General features: G+C 40.6%; 5 protein-coding genes across 7 annotated transcripts; 2 read left to right on the top strand and 3 right to left on the bottom strand.

The window, feature by feature from the left end:
- Positions 1 to 8,249: 8,249 nt before the first annotated feature.
- Positions 8,250 to 10,359, top strand: LOC128877339 (cleavage and polyadenylation specificity factor subunit 4). Its single transcript, XM_054124569.1, has 4 exons — positions 8,250 to 8,627; positions 8,896 to 9,099; positions 9,204 to 9,393; positions 9,473 to 10,359. Exons 1-4 carry the CDS (start codon positions 8,525 to 8,527, stop codon positions 9,834 to 9,836), a joined length of 861 nt encoding a protein of 286 aa, XP_053980544.1. The 5' UTR covers positions 8,250 to 8,524; the 3' UTR covers positions 9,837 to 10,359.
- On the bottom strand, positions 10,069 to 12,964 carry LOC128877335 (drebrin-like protein). The gene is made up of 5 exons (XM_054124562.1): positions 12,601 to 12,964; positions 12,019 to 12,187; positions 11,722 to 11,954; positions 11,478 to 11,655; positions 10,069 to 11,401 (listed from the first exon to the last, which is right to left on the bottom strand). Exons 1-5 carry the CDS (start codon positions 12,681 to 12,683, stop codon positions 10,643 to 10,645), a joined length of 1,422 nt encoding a protein of 473 aa, XP_053980537.1. The 5' UTR covers positions 12,684 to 12,964; the 3' UTR covers positions 10,069 to 10,642.
- Positions 12,965 to 13,122: 158 nt separating this feature from the next.
- LOC128877341 (U6 snRNA-associated Sm-like protein LSm2) lies at positions 13,123 to 14,083 on the top strand. Its single transcript, XM_054124571.1, has 4 exons — positions 13,123 to 13,414; positions 13,505 to 13,572; positions 13,640 to 13,730; positions 13,804 to 14,083. Exons 1-4 carry the CDS (start codon positions 13,412 to 13,414, stop codon positions 13,927 to 13,929), a joined length of 288 nt encoding a protein of 95 aa, XP_053980546.1. The 5' UTR covers positions 13,123 to 13,411; the 3' UTR covers positions 13,930 to 14,083.
- On the bottom strand, positions 14,059 to 15,364 carry LOC128877340 (carbonyl reductase [NADPH] 3-like). The gene is made up of 4 exons (XM_054124570.1): positions 15,221 to 15,364; positions 14,843 to 15,103; positions 14,534 to 14,772; positions 14,059 to 14,449 (listed from the first exon to the last, which is right to left on the bottom strand). Exons 1-4 carry the CDS (start codon positions 15,236 to 15,238, stop codon positions 14,137 to 14,139), a joined length of 831 nt encoding a protein of 276 aa, XP_053980545.1. The 5' UTR covers positions 15,239 to 15,364; the 3' UTR covers positions 14,059 to 14,136.
- Positions 15,243 to 18,658, bottom strand: LOC128877333 (ribonucleases P/MRP protein subunit POP1-like). Of its 3 annotated transcripts, none has more exons than XM_054124552.1 (4): positions 18,278 to 18,658; positions 16,830 to 18,173; positions 15,838 to 16,761; positions 15,243 to 15,398 (listed from the first exon to the last, which is right to left on the bottom strand). In XM_054124552.1, exons 1-4 carry the CDS (start codon positions 18,399 to 18,401, stop codon positions 15,367 to 15,369), a joined length of 2,424 nt encoding a protein of 807 aa, XP_053980527.1. In that variant the 5' UTR covers positions 18,402 to 18,658; the 3' UTR covers positions 15,243 to 15,366. The 3 variants fall into 3 exon arrangements, with proteins under 3 accessions (XP_053980527.1, XP_053980528.1, XP_053980526.1); XM_054124553.1 differs by lacking the exon at positions 15,243 to 15,398 and adding an exon at positions 15,402 to 15,528 and having other exon boundaries at positions 18,278 to 18,657; XM_054124551.1 differs by lacking the exon at positions 15,243 to 15,398 and having other exon boundaries at positions 15,688 to 16,761; positions 18,278 to 18,657.
- Between the last annotated feature and the right edge of the window lie 75 nt (positions 18,659 to 18,733).

Below are 18,733 nucleotides of genomic sequence, written 5' to 3'. Positions count from 1 at the left end.
GGAGGAGACGGGACGTTCGAGAATCGAGCGGAGGATCTTTCCTATCGTGTTCGACTAGTCGACCGTAAGCCACGGAGGTGAAGAAAAATCCAATGATCGGCAGCATAAAGTCGGAAAGTTATGAAAAGAACGAATGGAATAAGACCAAACTCGCCGATAGCGTCCTCAACTTAACATTACGTCTTCTCGATCCCTCGCGTTCCTCGGGGAACGATGGGTTCGGGATAGACTGTGCTAACCGCAACCGCGTTTAACCATCTACAGCGTGCAATTTTATTTTACCTCTCGAAATTAGAAATTACCTTGGCTACTCGTACGTCCGCGAATTAATTAACGCTACGATCTTGCCGATAGCCATCCGTGAAGCTGCCGAATGTCTCTATAAAGAAATTGATGGAAATCGCGTGCAATTTCCTTAACCATTTCGAATCTCTATTTCTGCAATATCGTTTTATTTCTTAAATACTCCTACCTAATACTTGAGATAACTTCGAGTATAACTCTGCAAAGTAAACCCAGCCGACCCACGAATTTTCCAAAAGAAGATATTCATCGAATCTGTCCCAGAATCGAAGGTTTCCAGCCACCAGTTGAACAGGACGAATAAGGAAGAAACAACGTCTATTTTTATCTGCCGGTTTCCGTGTGCGAAAACGACGACAGACCGCGGCGATTCGACGTGCTCGTTCCGATTCGCGTCTCTCCTATTTTCCTGTGGTCCACGGATCGAGCCGGTCCACGTGGTCGCCTTATGTCCTCTTCGTCTCGTCATCGATGGCGACTCGTAGCGCCATGATTGTCCTCCGCGTTCTATTCTTCGTTCCATCGCGCTGTCCTCTTCGCTTCACGGTGTTCCGCTCGCGAGCCACGGAGTACGCAGGTGCATTAACCGGACATTCAGCACCGTAACGCTGGCCTTAGAGACGGGAAGATACCGGAGGAACGGAGGAAGACACGGCGAAACAGAGATGGAACGAAGGTGTACAAGAAACTAGGAGGGGGGCATCTAAGTACTAGAGTTTGCTGCTAGAGCAGATGGTTGGGATTCGAATTCCTCGGTCGCCCCGTTCTAAACCGCGAAGCTTCAACCTAAACCTGGCCTCGGATCTTGGAAGCAACGCGCGACGTCGCTTTTTCGCGCAGGAATGTCTCCGCGTTCGTCTTTCGGCCGACTCGCTCGACTCGCTGTGAGCTGTAGAAATCATTTCCAATGTGACACGGCAATGTAAACAAAAGAAAATCGACTCTATGAAGCGTCGTACGAATACCTTTGTGGGTCGTTATTATGTACTATGTGAATGATAACGAATATATTTGTTACCCCCAAAAACGATGGTAGATTGAATTTTGTCCAACGCAGGCGGAAACTCGAAACTCGAGGAGGTCGAGTAGCGAAAACGATCCGAAAACGCCGCTCGGGTACATTAATCCGCGAGGTTTTGGAGCTGCACCAAAACGGTACCAGCGATATGTTCGCTGTAGCGACGAAGAAGCCGTCGAAAGGTTGGCGCGTCGCCAAAGCAAGGAGCCCGCGAGGTCGAGACGAAGGAAAAGCTGGCTACGCCTCGCGTTTCGGACAGGTGTTACCCGAACGGTTCTCCACCGGTCCTCCGTCCGATCGATCCCGACCATATGCCCTCGAAGGCGACGAAGAACTGCGCGGTGACGTTATAAATAAAACCAGGGGAATTCGAGACGCGATATTATGTCTGGACGAGTCTCCTTCTGCCCCATGCTCCGCATCCTCGAGCGAACGGAGGCTACTCCGTAGTCGCTTTTCACGAGAAACTGGTTTTCATCGCGCCACCGTGGAGTATCTCGGTATCGCGGGACCCGAAGTAAGCTCCGTGTGCTCCTGAGACCTCGTCGACTCGTACTCACGGGAGTCGGGTAATGCGGCTTTAATGCTCGAAGATGCAACACGAGACGCGTCCTGCCCTGCTGCGAATCGAATTCGATTTAAAAACTAACTCTATCGCGTGTCGCGTCAGCTACATGGTGTACGGTACAGGTGAGTCGCGCGAGTCGAGTAGTTCGTATCTTTCTTACGATTGAAGGTGAAAAACGGTATCGGTTTAGCGATGCGTAACCCTTTCAGTGCCAGAGGAAATTTTCATGCGTACCCGAGAAATGTCAGACAATTTTCAGCAAAGGTACATGATTGTAAAATGAATGTTTCGCTCAAACTTGACACTCAAAGGGTTAATCGGAACGATAGAATTCAGTTTTTCGGTGAGCGCGACTCGAGTGCACGGAATCTCGCATCGTCGACCGAGGGACCGAGATAAAGAGGAAAAAAGGAGGTCGAGTTGTGTTATCCTCGCGAGTTCACGTCATCTCATCCGTCGGCCTATAATCGTTACGTACGAAAAACTGGTTTCCCGGGGCTCTGACCACTTATCTAACGACTATCTCTCATCTGATATTTCGTGGTCGCTGTCCCGAAAACGGGCAAGTCCGTGGTCCTGCAGTGACGAAAAGCCGGTGGAACGATGCAACCGGTCGGTTTTTTAGCTGTTAACTTTTAACTGTGACCAGATAAGGATCCTCGACACCCCTCGGCCTCGTCCTCTGATTAAGTGTAGCGCGTAGACGAGAACGAGCGCTCGGCCCGGTGAGCTTGTCTCACAGTTTAATTTAGGAGTCGACATTCGTGCACGGTATCTGTAAGTGATATCAGTTCTCACAGTGAATCCCGCGCACGCTTCTCGGATTCACCGGTGCCCGTAATTCCTTTATGACCTTAAAGCGATACGTTCTGAATTCTAAGCGACGCGCCATTCGTCGGTACCACCCGTAAGCGGCGCGCCATCGAGACGAACGAATCCGTGGCTATACGTATTTATACTTTTTCATGGAATATTTCCCATTGTAGAGGCGATACCTACGTGACGGGCCCGGTTTACGGCTTACCCCTCTGGGAACAACATTTCCGCCGCATTACAAATTCCTCTTTGTCGACCGTACGGGCTGACGGAAGTCGACTATCGCGTTTGGCTCTCGGCCCTGACCCAACGATCGCGCTCCTGAAATCCCTTGACAAATAAACCGTGGGCGCGCGTCTCTCTCGAGCCAGAAAGTCGAATATTTTATTATCGTTTGCTTTCTTTCTCGCGTTGCAGTAAAAGTATCAACGCAAGCTCTGATGTTTCTTTTTGTTAGGAAACCTGCGTTTGAATGACAAGCATAATGTATGGAAAAAAGATGTTCCAGCCAATTATAATTCGAGTAAAATTGTGCTCGTCCATCGAGCGTCAACACCGTGGGGATCGTGATACGTTCGTTTAATGTCAATATTCGTCGATCGGTAGGCAGCGGTAAACCTGAGTCATGCGTAGTTCTGTGTAACAGGTGTTGGACGACGCGCAATGTTTGGCTCGCTTCAACAGGTAAGAGACCTGCAGTGCCGATGGCTCACAGGCAACGGACCGTTTCGCAGGTGAAGCTCGCAGCTGCGAGGTGAGACAGAGGGGCGGAAAAGAAATCGCTTTATTTGACACGCTGTCCTTTCGTGGATCTTTCGTGGAGTCAATTCGGCCGAGTCGTTTCACCGTCGACGTCTAATCGTCTTCGCGGAGTCGCTTCTTCGACAGGGTCGAAAACAACACCTTAGATTTAGGAATAAAATTATCTGTTAATTTTCCACGACACCGAGGCACCCGATGCTCGATGGCGACGCATCCCAATTGCGCGCGACGCGTCCTGCGTACTAAATAGGCCGTCTAACCCAAACCTCGTAGTTACCAGATGCCTATCTACGACTTAGCGTCATACCTGAAGCGTCTACGAGATTCCACGGTACAAATTACGACGTTCGAGGCTGCGGCATATCTTAATCTAGTCGGTAAACCGGCTCTCGTTTGATGCTTTCTATTGATGATACAAGCCGTTCTCGTAGTGGCTGACAGCTTGCAGCCTGTACGACTCGCGGTGCCAACTAATTTTTCGCCCGATAATGTATAAACTTATCTTCGAAACGAGTCGTCGATACAGATTCAGGAGCGACGCGTCCGCGACCGAACGACCGAGTCGCTTTTCAGTAAACAAACATCGTTCCTCGTCGATAACCCTCGTTCGTTTGAAAATATTTACGACTAATTTCCAGCGGCACGGTGCGCGGTGCAGGAAGTCACGAGGAGAGCGATTCTTTTCCTCGCGTGGTTTCTATCCAGCGCGGAAAAGGTCAGCGCACCGTCGTTTGTTCGCCGGTAGAACATACATCGCGCGTGATGTGTGCTCGACGTAAGTGGAGCCCATGGTCGATGAGTACGACAGCCACGCTGGAGGTGCATAAACACACATAGAAGTGGAAACTTGCCGGGATTGGCAAGAGAGCCGCCGACCGAGTTCGCCGGAGACACGGCTGGCCGCCTGTGGCTTCGCTCTGCCGCTTTTCGTCTCTCCTTTTCTCCGAGTCGGTACCTGTCCTTCCCTCGCGATTACCACCTTCCCGCCGCCAGATTCTGCAACCCTCCGTGCCTAACGCACCGAGGAGGTGGTGTCTTCCATCGTGCAGGTGCGCTTCTACGGGGTGGTCTTGAAAAATACGCAAACCCCGGAAAACCGTCCGAGAAAATGGGCAAAAGCCTAGGCTTCGAATAAATTTCAAGTTTGCTTCGTTTCCTCTTTCGAACATTTTCCAAACAAGGAACCGCGCTTCTCTAATTTATTTATTTTTTTGCGATACAAACCGGAGTTGGAAATGTGCTTCGCAAGCGTCGATACGGTTTACTTCTGCGATCTTGTTATACGCTTTACATCTTGTTAAAGATGAAATGCTCGCATCGTTTTTACCGTTCAAAATTAGACGTTTGGGTCAGTGCATTTTCCGCGCATTTGCCGTAAATGCCGTATTCGGATGGTTGCCACGTACGGTAAGTTTTCCATTTTGGCTATACTCGTACCTTTTTCGTATTCGTTAGAGCTTCCCTGAGCTTCTCTGATATCTAATACGAAAATGATCTAAATATCAGTTTCGAGTATTTAAATGCATAACGTTACGATTCTTACACGACGATTTTAGTTTTTATTCTCAAGAACGACCTTTGGCCAGGTTTTGGAAATTTCTGACTGCTACGAGAGGCGAGGAGCGTCCGTTCGCGTGGTCTCGATTATGAAATTTGCAACGATCCGTTAGTCAGAACAGGCATAAATCAAGTCGCGGTTCGCGGCAGATGCGACTGCCGTGGTCCGTTACGCGTGCAGCCGCGAGTTCTTTGATCGCGGCAAAGTCGTTTCGCGACTAGCATCTGTTGCCGTGATGCGAATTTTAACTTGACGCTGGAGTCGTTTCGCGACACCCGCGACGATGGAGAAATTCAACTCGAGAATCTGTTGCGAGGGAATATTTTTCGTTTAAATTCGAAACAATGTTAACGCTCGCGAGTGCTCCGATAGTTGCACGCGAACTTCCGCTTCGGAAAAAAGCGGAAAGTTGGTATACGGCTGATCGGATCCGTAACAAAAATTTGTCTTCGAGAAAAGATTCAAAAGAACTGAACCGTAACATTCTTCGTTTCTCATGCGTACGTTTCTAGACGTACGACACGAAATTGAAAATCGTGTCGGCTACTCGAACACTTTGGCGTCACCCGGTAAATGATTTAGCCATGCTTCCGAGGTTAGCCCGGAGTCGCCAGGAGCGCACGAAGGAACGAACGAGCGAGGCTCAGTCTTGCAGAGTGCCGCTGTTAGCGCATCGCACTATGACTAATTACGAACACAACCCACCCCGCTGTCGGCCGATACGGCCCTATAAACGTTGGAGCACCACCGCGGAGTCATTGTTCCTTTCCACGTCTCTGCGTGCTCCTTCGTCCCCGTTCCTTCGCCATCCTGGCTTTTTTCCTCGCTGCTCTCCTTCTGTCTCTTCGGCAGCTCGCGCGTACTCGTTCGGGGGTACCGAAGCGACTCGCGATATAGCTCGTGCCTCGAACGCTGGCTTGTCACGGCATGCGCTTGCCGGACGGGGTTTCTCCCCGCGATGGCCTTTGATTTTCTTATTTTCCTTCATAAAATTTCATAGCTGGCCAACCGTCCTCCTGGAATTATCGTACCGTGGAGTTTCACGCAATTAGACGGTGCTTTTCCATCGTCATTCCCGCCTCCGATCGCAGACATACGCGTACAGTGGTCATTGGCTTTGGTCGGTGAAACTTTTAATTAATAAATTTAGTATTTTATTATTTCGTTGTAATAAAAATAAAAATTCAAAATCACGCATCTTACACCCAAGATACTTGATTAATATCAACTACGAAGAAGTAGGACCTTGAAAGCGTCGAATATCTTACTTGTTCGTATTACTTGCATACCCAACGCTTGGATACACGTCGATAAAGTTTTATTGTGGCGCAAATGAAACGTCCGCGATGATTTTCACCACGCCTGCGGCCAGTTTTATTCCGAGGATTGCTCCCTTGGCGATGGTTATGTCCGGCACGGTACGCAGGTACGCGTTCCGTCATAATTATCGCGTCGATCTCTGCAACACTCCCTACGCGGCACGAAATCTACAATTGTAATAGGAAGTATGTATCGTACTAATCGTTGAGCGTGTTTTCCTAGCAGAGAGCGATTCGAGCGTGATATACCGCGTTTCTGCGCGATCCGTGGCCGCCATAAGCGGCGAAGCTCGCGCGCCCGGTAAATGATCCTTCGGAGTAATCTATTTCGCGGCGTCCGAGGTGCCCGTGGTTTCTCGCCTCCGTAATTTAGGAGGAAACGATTTACTGTTTCCGGTAATGGGCACAGGCAAACCGTGTCCGCCGTAGAGTCACGGTTCGGAGACGGGGAAGCGGCCGATTAACAAAAAGCGCGTTTGTTAGCGTGTACCGGCGCAACGGTCGCCTAATTTGGACGATACCGTTACGCGAGGTAAATACGAACCGGAGGAATAAAAGTCGACGGGAAAGCTTAGCGACTTATCGCGTGGATTGCCAGGCCAACACGAATTGCGCCTAGGTTTCGTACAGGATTGTCGATTCCTTCGCGCTAAATACAAAAGATTCTGCGCGAACCATTTTATACTCGAATACTCTGTGCGCCCTTTGCAGTCGGGTGTCTCCTCTGAAGGAACGTCGTAAGACCAACTAATTCGAGTTGAGAAAGTCTTATAATCGAAGCGACAGGCCGGCGAACGAGAGGACTTTCGTTTCATGGCTTTCAACGGCTTCGCGAGTCTCCCTGATGAATAAGAGCTCCGGGCCTTTTTCTAACGTCTTCGGTTTGTCGAGAGTGGCATGAATTTCTCGCGGTTCGCACGTATTTACGAGCTCCGTGCCATTGTTTCGAACACCACCGCCGGTATCTTTCCACGAATAGACGATATTACGGTAGGAGGGCTCGGAGCGTGAAAGACACGGAAGGTAGGAGAACATCCTGTGTCGTAGGACCCCCCTTCACGCTCTGCTGGATTTACTTCGTAGCGCTGATTTCCTAAGTATCCTTCCTTTCCACGGTGTACCGGCTAAATCGAAAAAGAGAGCGCGAGAGAGACTGACCAGCTTTATTTCAAAATAGAGATACTTTTAATTGAAGTATATCGATCTCTCGCGAGCATATGTTATCTCGTGTCTTGACTCAACAGATTTTATAGATCGTTAATCAAGATAAGACGAATTAAACGCCACGTAGGACATTTTGCACGAAAGATTTCATTAATTTGGATATATAATCATTTTTAAAATGAAATTACGCGCTCCCACGGAACAATAATTGGTATCGCCATCTCGCGGTGAATAGGTAGAACTAAAATTCCGACCTCCGTACAGCGCACCACCGGGAAAACGCCCAAGCTTGTCCTCGAACAGTCCCTTTTCGTAACGCTAGATGGCGCCATTTACGTCGTGATTTACCGACTCGTCGATATATTACCATAATGTCTGTAAATTACCACATAAATGGCGCCATCTAGCGTTAAAAAGAGGAACTATTCGATGTCAAGCTTGGGCGTTTTCCCGGTGGTGCGCTGTACGGAGGTCGGAATTTTAGTTCTATCAATTCACCGCGAGATGGCTATTAAGTTGAATGAAAATCGCGCGTCATTTGAATTAGGTATTTCTTCTTTTTATGTATACCCTTTGATATTTTTTCTTTAAAAACGTACCTACAAAAGTTGAATTAAAATAGAAATTTATTTTACCCTGCCAATATTATAATATGAGTTTTACTTTCAATATTTTTTACTTACCATTATACGACCATTCGATCGTCGAAAGAAATCTTTCACAGAGCGCGCTGTGAAGAAACCGTGTAATTGTCACGCACGTGCAAAACGATGGTCAACGATGGTCGCGCGAAGAGGAACTCATAATATTTGCGATCTTCTTTGATCAATAAACACTATGAATACTTCTAAATAGAAAATTGGAGAAAATAGTGTTGAACACGCTTATATATTAAATACACACGATGCGTGAATATTTAATCGTAAAATGGTTTAAACATGCAGTTACTGGTGATGTGTAGTCAATAGAGACGAACGTACTCAATTGTGATTGTTGATTGATTATTTCAAATAATAATGGAGTGCATAGTGGCAAACGTGGATCATATGCGATTTGATATTGAAATCGCTCTTGACGAACAATATGGAGCTCTTCCTTTACCATTTGCTGGGATGGATAGTACGTAATTGTTTTTTCAGTGTACACCGATACACGCTTCGTTAGGTTATACCATGGGAAGCGTAGAACAAATTAGCAACACAAATCTATAAAAATGTGTCGATTAAAGTGTAAAATAATAAATATTGCTGTTGTATATTCCTTGAATAAAAGATGTTTTATTACTTTAACAATTCTTAACAAAATATTGATTTTTTAATTTACATTTACGTTGTTTACTTGTCGTTGGTTATATTTGTTCGATCTCCAATTTTAATATGTTTTCTAGAATCTACTGCTGCTGTATGTCAATTTTATCCAAGAGGTACATGCGTTAAAGGAGCCTCCTGTCCATTTCGACATGTACGAGGAGATCGTACCATTGTTTGTAAACATTGGTTAAGAGGTCTTTGTAAAAAGGGCGACCAGTGCGAATTTTTACACGAATATGATATGACAAAAATGCCAGAATGTTATTTTTATTCTAGATTTAGTAAGTGTGTTTTACATATTTACAAGGACACATTTATAATACACTTATATCCTGTTTCGCTTTCTCATAGTACAGGTGTATTAACGTCATTTATGAATTATTAGATGCCTGTCACAATAAGGAATGTCCATTCTTGCATATCGATCCAGAAACTAAAGTCAGAGATTGTCCTTGGTACGATCGTGGATTTTGTAGGCACGGACCGCTGTGCCGACATCGACACGTGCGTCGTGTTCTTTGTATGGCGTACCTAGCTGGATTTTGTCCCGAAGGTCCAAATTGTAAATTCATGCAGTAAGTTCGTTATGCCAAGTTTTGAAATACGTCCAGTTTAAACTCGACGACTCGCGTAACGTTTCTTACTTGGTTCCAGTCCGAGATTTGAATTACCGGCAGTACAAGATATGCAGCCTAAAGAAGGAAAAAAAGTGATGATCACGTGTCATTTTTGCGGGGAAGGCGGTCATAAAGCTATATACTGCAATAAAATGCCGCCCGATGTACGCGAAGCACAAGTTAGGCAAGAAATAGAAGGTAATTCTCATTCGGCGCATCACATGAATATGCATAACGGGCCGCCTCCTCGAGGACCTCAAAAGCCACTCGAAGAAGTTACTTGTTACAAATGCGGAACTAAAGGTCACTACGCTAACAAATGTCCGAAAGGCCACTTAGCATTTTTAAGTCATGCAGGAGGTAGCGGGGGCGGAAGTCAAAATCAAAATTATCGCAGATGATTCTACTTCTGTAACATTGATATTGTGATTCCATTTTAATTCGATAAGATCATTTGTAAAGATTTCTATATCGTATGGTAACGTAAGATTAATAAAACCGTTTTAATAGACAGATTCCAGAACTATTACATGTAAAATAAAGTAAAGATATTTATAAAATAAAATTGACATCATTTTCTGTAATAAAAATTTCATCAAATCCATGGACGTTGCTGACTAAAATACCATTGGATACTATAACAAATTTAAGTATTTATTGTTTAAAGAATTAAACATATTCCTAAATAAGTAGTTATTACATTTTGTAAATGCAAGGGTATTTTGCTAAGTTATTAAATACGCTATTCCTATGATCGCATCGATTTTCGTCAGAGAATGTTATAAAAAGATATATTCGTTTACGGCTAATTTATTTTTCATTCGAGATGTTAAACATGGGAAGACGTACTTCGCCATTTGTGTATGTATTGGCATTGTGACACTATTAAAGTTTAAAATCTTGTCCGCTAGAATATTAACAATATTTATTTACTGCGTGATTATTATTAGAAATATTAAATTCCTTCTTTAATATGTGTGCAGTCGTCTTCAAAACATAATTAGTTCTCTTGTTATGAATGCGCACAATTCTCCGAAATACATGATATCTAAATACTTAAAATTGTACGTTCTGTGTTAAAAGGAAAATGCAAAGTCACTGTAACAATGAAAAATACTGAATATCACTTTTTCGTATACGAACAAGCAAGCACGGTTTTCTTTCGATCGGAAACAAAGGTAGTCTATTTTTACAAGCGTGTTTCTTATCATGTCGTGTTATACTCGATAACTTCAACATAATTAGCTGGAAAAAGTCCATAAGTTCCATCAGGTCCAAGACCTTGCCACCATCCTTCATCGATAGCATCTATGTGCGTAATAATGTCTCCAGGATCGAAAGTAATTTCTGTATCGTCGGCTGCTTGATAATCGTATAGCGCCCTTGCTGTCATTCCTTCGTTGTTTGGATCAAAGTATAAGTACTGACCATCCATTTGGCTGTACAATTCATTTTCGGTAACGACTTCTTTCGTCGCCAATGATTCTTCGGGTTCTTCTTGCGGATCGGCCACTTTTGCTTCTACAGATTGGGTTTGAACCGAGGGTGTAACCGAAACAGAATCTGTTACCGAATCCAAGTTATGTGTCGTATTCACTTCAACTTTCGCTTCTTCCTCTACTTTAGTCTGAGGTGGATCTTTCTGCTGATTCTCCTCAAGAGCTTTCTTAGCTGCTTCCACGTGGCTGTTTTTCTGAACGAATTGTTGTACCGATGACGACTTCATTTGACCGGCAGCTGAATTTTGCTCAAAAACTGCGCGAGCATTTATCGTTCTTTGAGCTATTAACTGTTGCGTTTCTTTACTTCTTTGCCGTCGCAATTCTTCGCTTCGCGACTTATGACTATCATCAACGTCATTACTAAAATGCTGACTTGCTGCCATTTGATTACGTAAATTGTTGGCTTCCTCCGCGCGTTGTTCTGCCATTTTCTGCCGTGCTATTGAGTTTTCTTTGGCAGTGACCTGTAAACGTACCAAAATTCTGTTAATGAAATATGTAGCGATAAATATACGATTTAAATTTGCAATATTTCTTTACTTTTTGTTCTCTAAGCAGAGCTTCTTTTTCTTCTCGAGCTCTAATTTCTTCTTCGAGTCTTTGACGTTCCTGCTCGCATTTCGTGCGTTCCTGTTCTAGTCTTTTCTTCTCCTCCATTTCTTCTTTTTGCCAAAATTGATCGCGTTCGGTGGCATTTATTTCTTGTTCTGGGATTACTCTGCAATATATGTTATCTTTAAGTTTAGATATCTAGTCCCTTTGTCGTGAATTGTATGATACATACCTGCGATATGTGGTACCAACCGGACCCGCGTTACCTTCGTTCTCGCCGCGTGGCTCGTTAAATTTATATGCAGAAGCTGTTGCTCTGGCAAGCTTCTGCATAATAAAATCTACTTCGACGTCATCTTCAGAGCGAGCGGTAATTGTTATATGAGCACCTTTCAGTAATTTTTCTACATCTCTAATATGATTTGCGCAAGTACCCTTCCTAACTATTGGTGCACCTTCTCCTTGCTGTAATACATATTTTGATTAGAGTAATATAATACTTCTATGATTCTTATTTTTAAATTCTTACCCAATTTATTAAAAGACATTTTGGCAGGGTTGTTTTAGTATCTATTACTTGACAAAAGGCATACATGATATAACTACTGTCTAATCGATCAATTAATTCTTCCACACCACCAGTTCCTGTTGCAACAACCTTTAAATTGTTAGTCTGCCCTTCATATCCGAATAAAGCCCTGTGTATGACACGAATATTAATAATGATAAACACTTAATTACATATATTCTTAAAAAATTAATGTGTAACATTATCGCTTATAACATTTAACACAACATTGATATTAAGATGAATTTAAGCATATAACATTTTTATTAACTTAAAAGCAACATAGAATTTTCTCTTTAAAAATCTGTTCAGTTATCAATCAATGCAACTGAAAGCTATAAAGTATGTTTTATGACAGAAAATGTTAATTACATATCTCACGCTATTTATATCTTGCGATAACGACAAAAGAGGTTGATATTAATTATAGGAATGCGATTTATTCATAATTTTAATTGAACATTTGTGTTTGCTAGTAGTGTGACAATAATGCTTTACCGCGACGAGAAAAATGTAACAGTGAAGAAAGAGATGAGAGCCTACCAGTTAGTAGACGATTTGTCGTCGACTACGCTGTGCCAAGCAGCTACCAAAGCGTCTTTGTTTTTCGTTAAATTAATTGACATGTTTCTCAATTAGTTTATAAAAGATTAACCGTAACAACGAATCCGATCGAGTTGCTACTGGCGAATTAATGTCACAGACGCATCTTCTCGTTTCGCCTTTTAGATTATATGTCAACGCCCTTCTGTTACCAACCGCAAAACGGTGATCTTCTTCAGTAGATGACACGTTTGAAACATTTTACGAGTTATTAAACGAAATTCTTTGTAAATTACACAAATAAGTACGAGATCTAAAGAACACTAAAACATATTTTGACAAAACTTTATTGAAAAGCCGACCTTGATGATATTCTTCACGATTACGTGTAAAGAACGATTGGTGGCGTTCTACGTACCGATAGACGATCCTCCAATCACGATAGAAGCACGAGCAAATTGAAAAACTTGATGCAAACGAAAATGTTTTATATAGCATATCAAATTCTTTCGATTAATATCTTCTATCTGCAATTATCTTCGTAAATACATAGCGATCGATAGCAAATATAAATAAAATTATTCCGCGTCAGAGTCATGCGATCCAATCAAAAGCAATATCGAACTTAACGTCCATAATTTAAACTCAATAACGCATACAGTGACATTTCCAAACAAATTGTCATTACAGCAATTTTTAGCTGCTAATCGAAACAAACTTCGATCTCAATCGTATATTTATTGCACTCTGTTATGTAAATAATATAATTAGAAGACAAGAGAGCACTAAATATATTTGTATTTTTCCAAGAATGGTAAGTCTACGGTTTTCAGTTTTGGCCGGTTAACCTTAGTTTTGTTGTTTTTGCTAAAGCAAACTAATTTTATTTTCGTAATATTTACAGTTATTCTATTCGTTTTTTAAATCCTTAGTTGGTAAGGATGTTGTTGTAGAATTGAAGAATGATCTCAGGTAAGTTCATAAAAAAAAAATGCGTCATATTTAATGAAAACTTCTAACGAGACTATTTTGTTTTTAGCATTTGCGGTACTCTACACTCTGTTGATCAATACTTGAATATAAAGTTAACAGACATAAGTGTAGCAGATACAGATAAATACCCTCATATGGTTTGTATCATTAATAATTTTTAAAACTCTATGAGAGGAAAGTTGATAACAGAAAATATATATTATATTTCAGTTGTCAGTAAAAAATTGTTTTATTCGAGGATCGGTAGTACGCTATGTACAGTTACCAGGAGACGAAGTGGATACTCAACTATTGCAGGATGCTGCACGAAAAGAAGCAGCAGTTCAAGCAAGATAGTTGATAATATTCTTAAGTTGGGAAGTGTTGTTTATTTCAATTTTATTATGGAAATTAACAATAATACACACTGAATATATAAAATATGAATTTTTGTATTTATAAGTATGTAAAGTGAATTTACGTATAAAATTAAAAAATCATAATTTTTATTATTTATATTTTAACCAACTACAAGAAATATTTATATTGTTACAATTTGGATGTTTATGTATCTTTTGTCCATTCGACCAATGATTTATCGTGCCAAATATATTTACCTTTGATGTCTGTATTTTCTGGCAATAGTGCACAGAATGTAGGTGCTGTGGCACCTTGATCTGGTGTCAAATTTCCCATGTGACTAGTCATATCAGTGTCAACATAGCCAGGGTGTACAGCATTTACTACAAGATCTTCTCTTGAGTCTGAGTTAAACATTCTTTGATGAACTCTAGCTAGAGCAGAGACTCCTACTTTACTCACAGTATAAGCACGATTGCCCCAACCTTTTTCCACATGTTTGTCTGCTTTTGCAGCACTGAAAGTTCATTTATGTTTACATTTAATGAATGCTTAAAATATCAAATACTTTACATATAAAATTTGTAGCACTTCAACATACTCAACAAATTCACGCATTAGGCTATCCAGTTTTTCTTCTGTAAGGTTTGGATCAGAAAATCGTGATCTTAATGATTCACTAGGAATCAATGATAGAAGACCACTAGAACTTGAAACATGTACCACACGTGCATGTGATTTCAATAGTGGATACAATATGCTACACACTTTTCTAAGAGCGAAATAATTTACTCTTAGTGTCTCTTCAGCTTGCAAGGAAAATGGTTCTGTAGCATTTGTCTACATATGTAAAAATAAGTATGCATTATGTTTTTAAGAAAACAAGGAAATAAAATTATTTTGTAATTACCTTAAATGCAATCGCGGCATTGTTGACTAGCACATCTAATCGTCCATGCGTTTTTTGCAAGTAATCGCGAAAAGTTATAATACTACTTTCATCTGTAATGTCAAGTTGATGAAAATTTGGTGTTAAACCTTCTTCCTCTAATTGCTTTACAGCATTTAAACCTAGCGTTGTATTGCGAGCTGTCAAATATACGATTCCATCAAATTGTTTGCAAAGAGCTTTAACAATGGAAAATCCAATGCCTTTATTTCCTCCGGTTACCTAAATATTCGATGTAATTAAAAGCATTATGATACACTTATAGAAATGGTTTGAACAATAAATTCATCGAAATATATATTTTATAATCAATAATCTCTAATATGTGCATATACTTACAACAGCCACACGCTTCATTTTATATAAAAATAAAAATAAGTAGCTGCAACTATGATGACCGTCACTAATTTAGTGGTTTAGTTTAGTAGTACATTCGAGTAAAGTTTAGTATAATCTGTGTAAATGCGGCATATACATACATCTTATCACATCTGACTGAAGCTCGAAGTTATATAGCCTATATTTATCAATATTTATCAATATTTATCGCTCTGGTAACCGCATCCGTAATCGTATTTTTTTTCAATTCCGACAAGATAAAATTACATATATTTCTTAAACATTTATTTTTTAAAAATAATTTTTATCTGAAAGCAAATATTTTTTCAAATTGTTATGCAGTTCTTTTTCTGTAAGGTTTGACTCAGAGTTGATCTTCTAGAAAATATTTTTATGTAGATATTTAATATTTAATAATTCTTCAAAATACTTTAGTATTCATAAGGACAATAAAAGAAAGAACAATGTCATGAAATTATTTTTATTTTACTAAATTGCTATTTCTACTCTAGCAATTCTATATTGTCTTGTTTGAGTATTTCTGACGAGGACAAAGGTATACATTTTGTTAATCAATTCAATTATCGCATTTAATGTTACATATCCAAAACCTATACCTTTTGCTTCTGCAAAGGAAAAATCAGCTGCAGTTATGTATCCCATGATTTCTCTGTCACAAGAATGTTTTACACTGACACAATCAGGAAGAACCAACTGTGACATTTTTTGGGATTGTGTATATACAACCTCACGACTTGTTTCTAATAATTTCTTTGTTTTGTTTTCATGATTCAAGATTTGAAAGTTTTGGTTCATTATTTGATCTATTTTATTAGTTAATGCATTTCTATGACGTATTCTTTGTCTTTTTAAACGTTTCAGAAGAGATAAATGTTTTTTTCTCAATATTTTTCTAGCAGCTTCATTCGAGTCATGATTTAGTTTTTCCACAGGACCTGACCAATTTCTATTGCCTCTAAATTTATTTACATCTTCGATTTTTGGCATGCATATTAACGCGAATCTTCTAGGACACCCTTTTTGTAAAACGGTTATTTTAACGCGAACTAAACAGTTTCTGTTTTCAAATAGATTGTTCAGATTAGGGTTTGGTATATAGTTCTTTGATTTCTTGTATTTATTTTGATTTACTTCTCCGTGCAATAAATTTACTTGTAATGATTGCAATAACGTTCGATTTCTTAACACAAAAAAATCTTCGACATTCGTCCATTCTTTCATTAGAATTTTCCATTCGCAGAAGAAGGGACTAGAAATTCCAAGCTTTGTAAAATTTACACGCCTGTTCGGTGGATAGCGAAAATATTTTTCTTTCAATTCTAATTTAGTACTCAATGCTTCCCTTGTATAAGCAGGTGTATCTGGATCGTTTATGTCTGGTGATTTCATTTGTCCATATTCGAATGCGATAGACTTTGATTCTCTTAGTGCACCAACTCTCACGCAACGGAATACACATGCAAGCCAGAATGGCATTGCCCAACTTGCTGGAAGAATGACATCTATGGCAGAACCTAAACCTATAAAAATAACATTAGTATTAATCTAAATATCTTATAGTTAGAAGCATTTATGAATTTAAAAGTACCTGTGTTACCAATCCCAGGTTTCTGAATTAGCAATATGGGAATCTTGGTCATAATTTCTTCATTGAAGTATTTATCATTGTCTATACCAGGAACTAAACACTCGCTCCTGAGCTTGTTAACTGCACTCATAGTTACGCATGCCCTGCTAACTTTCTGTCTTATCTCTTGTTCCCAAATTGGACTAGAATTCGCGTTTGTAGGTGGCATTGGCATTACTTCAGCCACCCGTATATCATTTCGCGGCTTCAACCTTTTCTCGGGTAGGTGAAACCTTGGATCTAAGACTGTAAATCCAAGAACAATATTTGGTGGCAATTGACTAGGCGACTGTAGCGTTTTTAACGTTTGCCACAGCTGTTTTTGAAGTTTCAAAGATTCAATGTTTTCTCGATTGTTATAATATTCTATATGCCATGACTTATTAGAATCTTGAAACTCTTCGTCGCAATCCATCTGATTATTTTCGAATGGCGTTACATTTATATCATTCGTTATCGAAGAAAATTTATCATCAAAATTTGGCAACCGCAAAACGTTCGTTAAGATGCTTATCGATAACGGGCCATAAAATCGAAATCGATTTAAAGTATTCTTATGGATAATCATTTTACAATTTTTATTGTTAACATATGAGTAGGATTTTGTGATTTGATTGCTCGTAAAAGTAGGATCAGCATCGTCAGATTTGAACTCGAAACTCGATACAATTTCTACGACGAAATCATTAAGAAACGATGGATGTACCCAAATCCAGATCGTCCTTACATCAGAATGACTTGGTCTCCACAGGAAGTGGACATAACCGATCGGAGATTGAGGGTAGCCGTTCTTTTTAAAAAACATTAATGTCCCCTCTCGAGCGGCGCTAATAAAAATCTTTGCGACGAACGTTAATTCGAGTGGATTGCAATGGTCTTTCAAGGTTTCCTTTAGAACTACTTCTGGGCCATATATTTCGATGCATGTGTAATAAGAAATATCCTGCATCAAGCAATGTCTCGCGACAGCGCGATAGTTGGCCCTAAAACATTTGTCGTTCGCGTGACTCGCGATTCTGTAGCCCCATTTTTCAACCATATGAAAACGTTTGGCATGCCAAATGTGGGTCTCTAACCAAATTTTGTTTCTTTGCCTTCGATTGTATTCCAAAAGTAAATTACGTGGTCGTCTTCGATACCTACGCGACGGTCTTTTAGTTTTGGGCGGCAATCCAGATTTAGTCATTTGATTTAAATGTGCCTCCTGTAATCTGCGCGGCAAACGTTTCGCGTTATGAGACATTACTCGTCTGCGCATATATACCGGAAGCTTTTGAAATAGTAGTTTCGTTTGTTGAGGGTTCTCTGTAAATTTAAAAATATTGAGGCTAAATTAGAATTTCCTGTCTTGTAAAAATATATTTGTATCGCAATTCCGAATGCATGAAACGAAGCATCGATCGACATACCAATAGAATACGTCATTGCAGCAATTTCGCTGGCTCTCGAAGAAACAAGTTTTTTAATGTGTACCTCGTTCGGTAACTTTTGAGATCCACCTAGAAATTCATCGAACTGTTCCTTTCCCGCCATTTTCGCCGAATGTTTATTTTGAATACTTGTTTATAGAAAGTAAGGTGATATTCTCTCGTTTTTATTACTAACGAGTAGATATGAAAAAACAATTCAGGTTTAATATTTTATCGATGTGCATGCGCGACGAGTACTTGTTACGTATGTAAATTGCAAATCATTGTATACTTTATAACATTACTCCAACTACTGACTTACAAGTTGCACGTGTTATTCTGTGTTATTATGACGTACTAACGTCACGGATGAAAACATTTCAATTTAAACTTAGAATTGCGTGCAGGTCGTAGATTAGTAGAAACTACTTGGCACGAGTGCCTGTAGGGGGCAGC

The sequence above is a fragment of the Hylaeus volcanicus genome, chromosome 5, assembly GCF_026283585.1.
Source record: "Hylaeus volcanicus isolate JK05 chromosome 5, UHH_iyHylVolc1.0_haploid, whole genome shotgun sequence".
Taxonomy (NCBI): Eukaryota; Metazoa; Arthropoda; class Insecta; order Hymenoptera; family Colletidae; genus Hylaeus; species Hylaeus volcanicus.
This window is presented reverse-complemented; position numbering and strand designations above follow the sequence as displayed.

Excerpts from the sequence above, each read along its gene's own strand:
- LOC128877339 (XM_054124569.1), top strand. The coding sequence starts at position 8,525 with ATGGAGTGCATAGTGGCAAACGTGGATCATATGCGATTTGATATTGAA. Across the intron at positions 8,628-8,895 it reads ACCATTTGCTGGGATGGATA|AATCTACTGCTGCTGTATGT; the intron begins GTACGTAATTGT and ends TATGTTTTCTAG. Across the intron at positions 9,394-9,472 it reads CCAAATTGTAAATTCATGCA|TCCGAGATTTGAATTACCGG; the intron begins GTAAGTTCGTTA and ends ACTTGGTTCCAG.
- LOC128877335 (XM_054124562.1), bottom strand. The coding sequence starts at position 12,683 with ATGTCAATTAATTTAACGAAAAACAAAGACGCTTTGGTAGCTGCTTGG. Across the intron at positions 11,955-12,018 it reads AATGTCTTTTAATAAATTGG|CAAGGAGAAGGTGCACCAAT; the intron begins GTAAGAATTTAA and ends TATGTATTACAG. Across the intron at positions 11,656-11,721 it reads GTTGGTACCACATATCGCAG|AGTAATCCCAGAACAAGAAA; the intron begins GTATGTATCATA and ends CATATATTGCAG.
- LOC128877341 (XM_054124571.1), top strand. Across the intron at positions 13,573-13,639 it reads GAATTGAAGAATGATCTCAG|CATTTGCGGTACTCTACACT; the intron begins GTAAGTTCATAA and ends TTTTGTTTTTAG. Across the intron at positions 13,731-13,803 it reads CAGATAAATACCCTCATATG|TTGTCAGTAAAAAATTGTTT; the intron begins GTTTGTATCATT and ends ATTATATTTCAG.
- LOC128877340 (XM_054124570.1), bottom strand. Across the intron at positions 14,773-14,842 it reads ATGCCGCGATTGCATTTAAG|ACAAATGCTACAGAACCATT; the intron begins GTAATTACAAAA and ends TTACATATGTAG. Across the intron at positions 14,450-14,533 it reads CTAATGCGTGAATTTGTTGA|TGCTGCAAAAGCAGACAAAC; the intron begins GTATGTTGAAGT and ends ATGAACTTTCAG.
- LOC128877333 (XM_054124551.1), bottom strand. The coding sequence starts at position 18,401 with ATGGCGGGAAAGGAACAGTTCGATGAATTTCTAGGTGGATCTCAAAAG. Across the intron at positions 18,174-18,277 it reads TGCAATGACGTATTCTATTG|AGAACCCTCAACAAACGAAA; the intron begins GTATGTCGATCG and ends TTAAATTTACAG. Across the intron at positions 16,762-16,829 it reads ACCTGGGATTGGTAACACAG|GTTTAGGTTCTGCCATAGAT; the intron begins GTACTTTTAAAT and ends TTATTTTTATAG.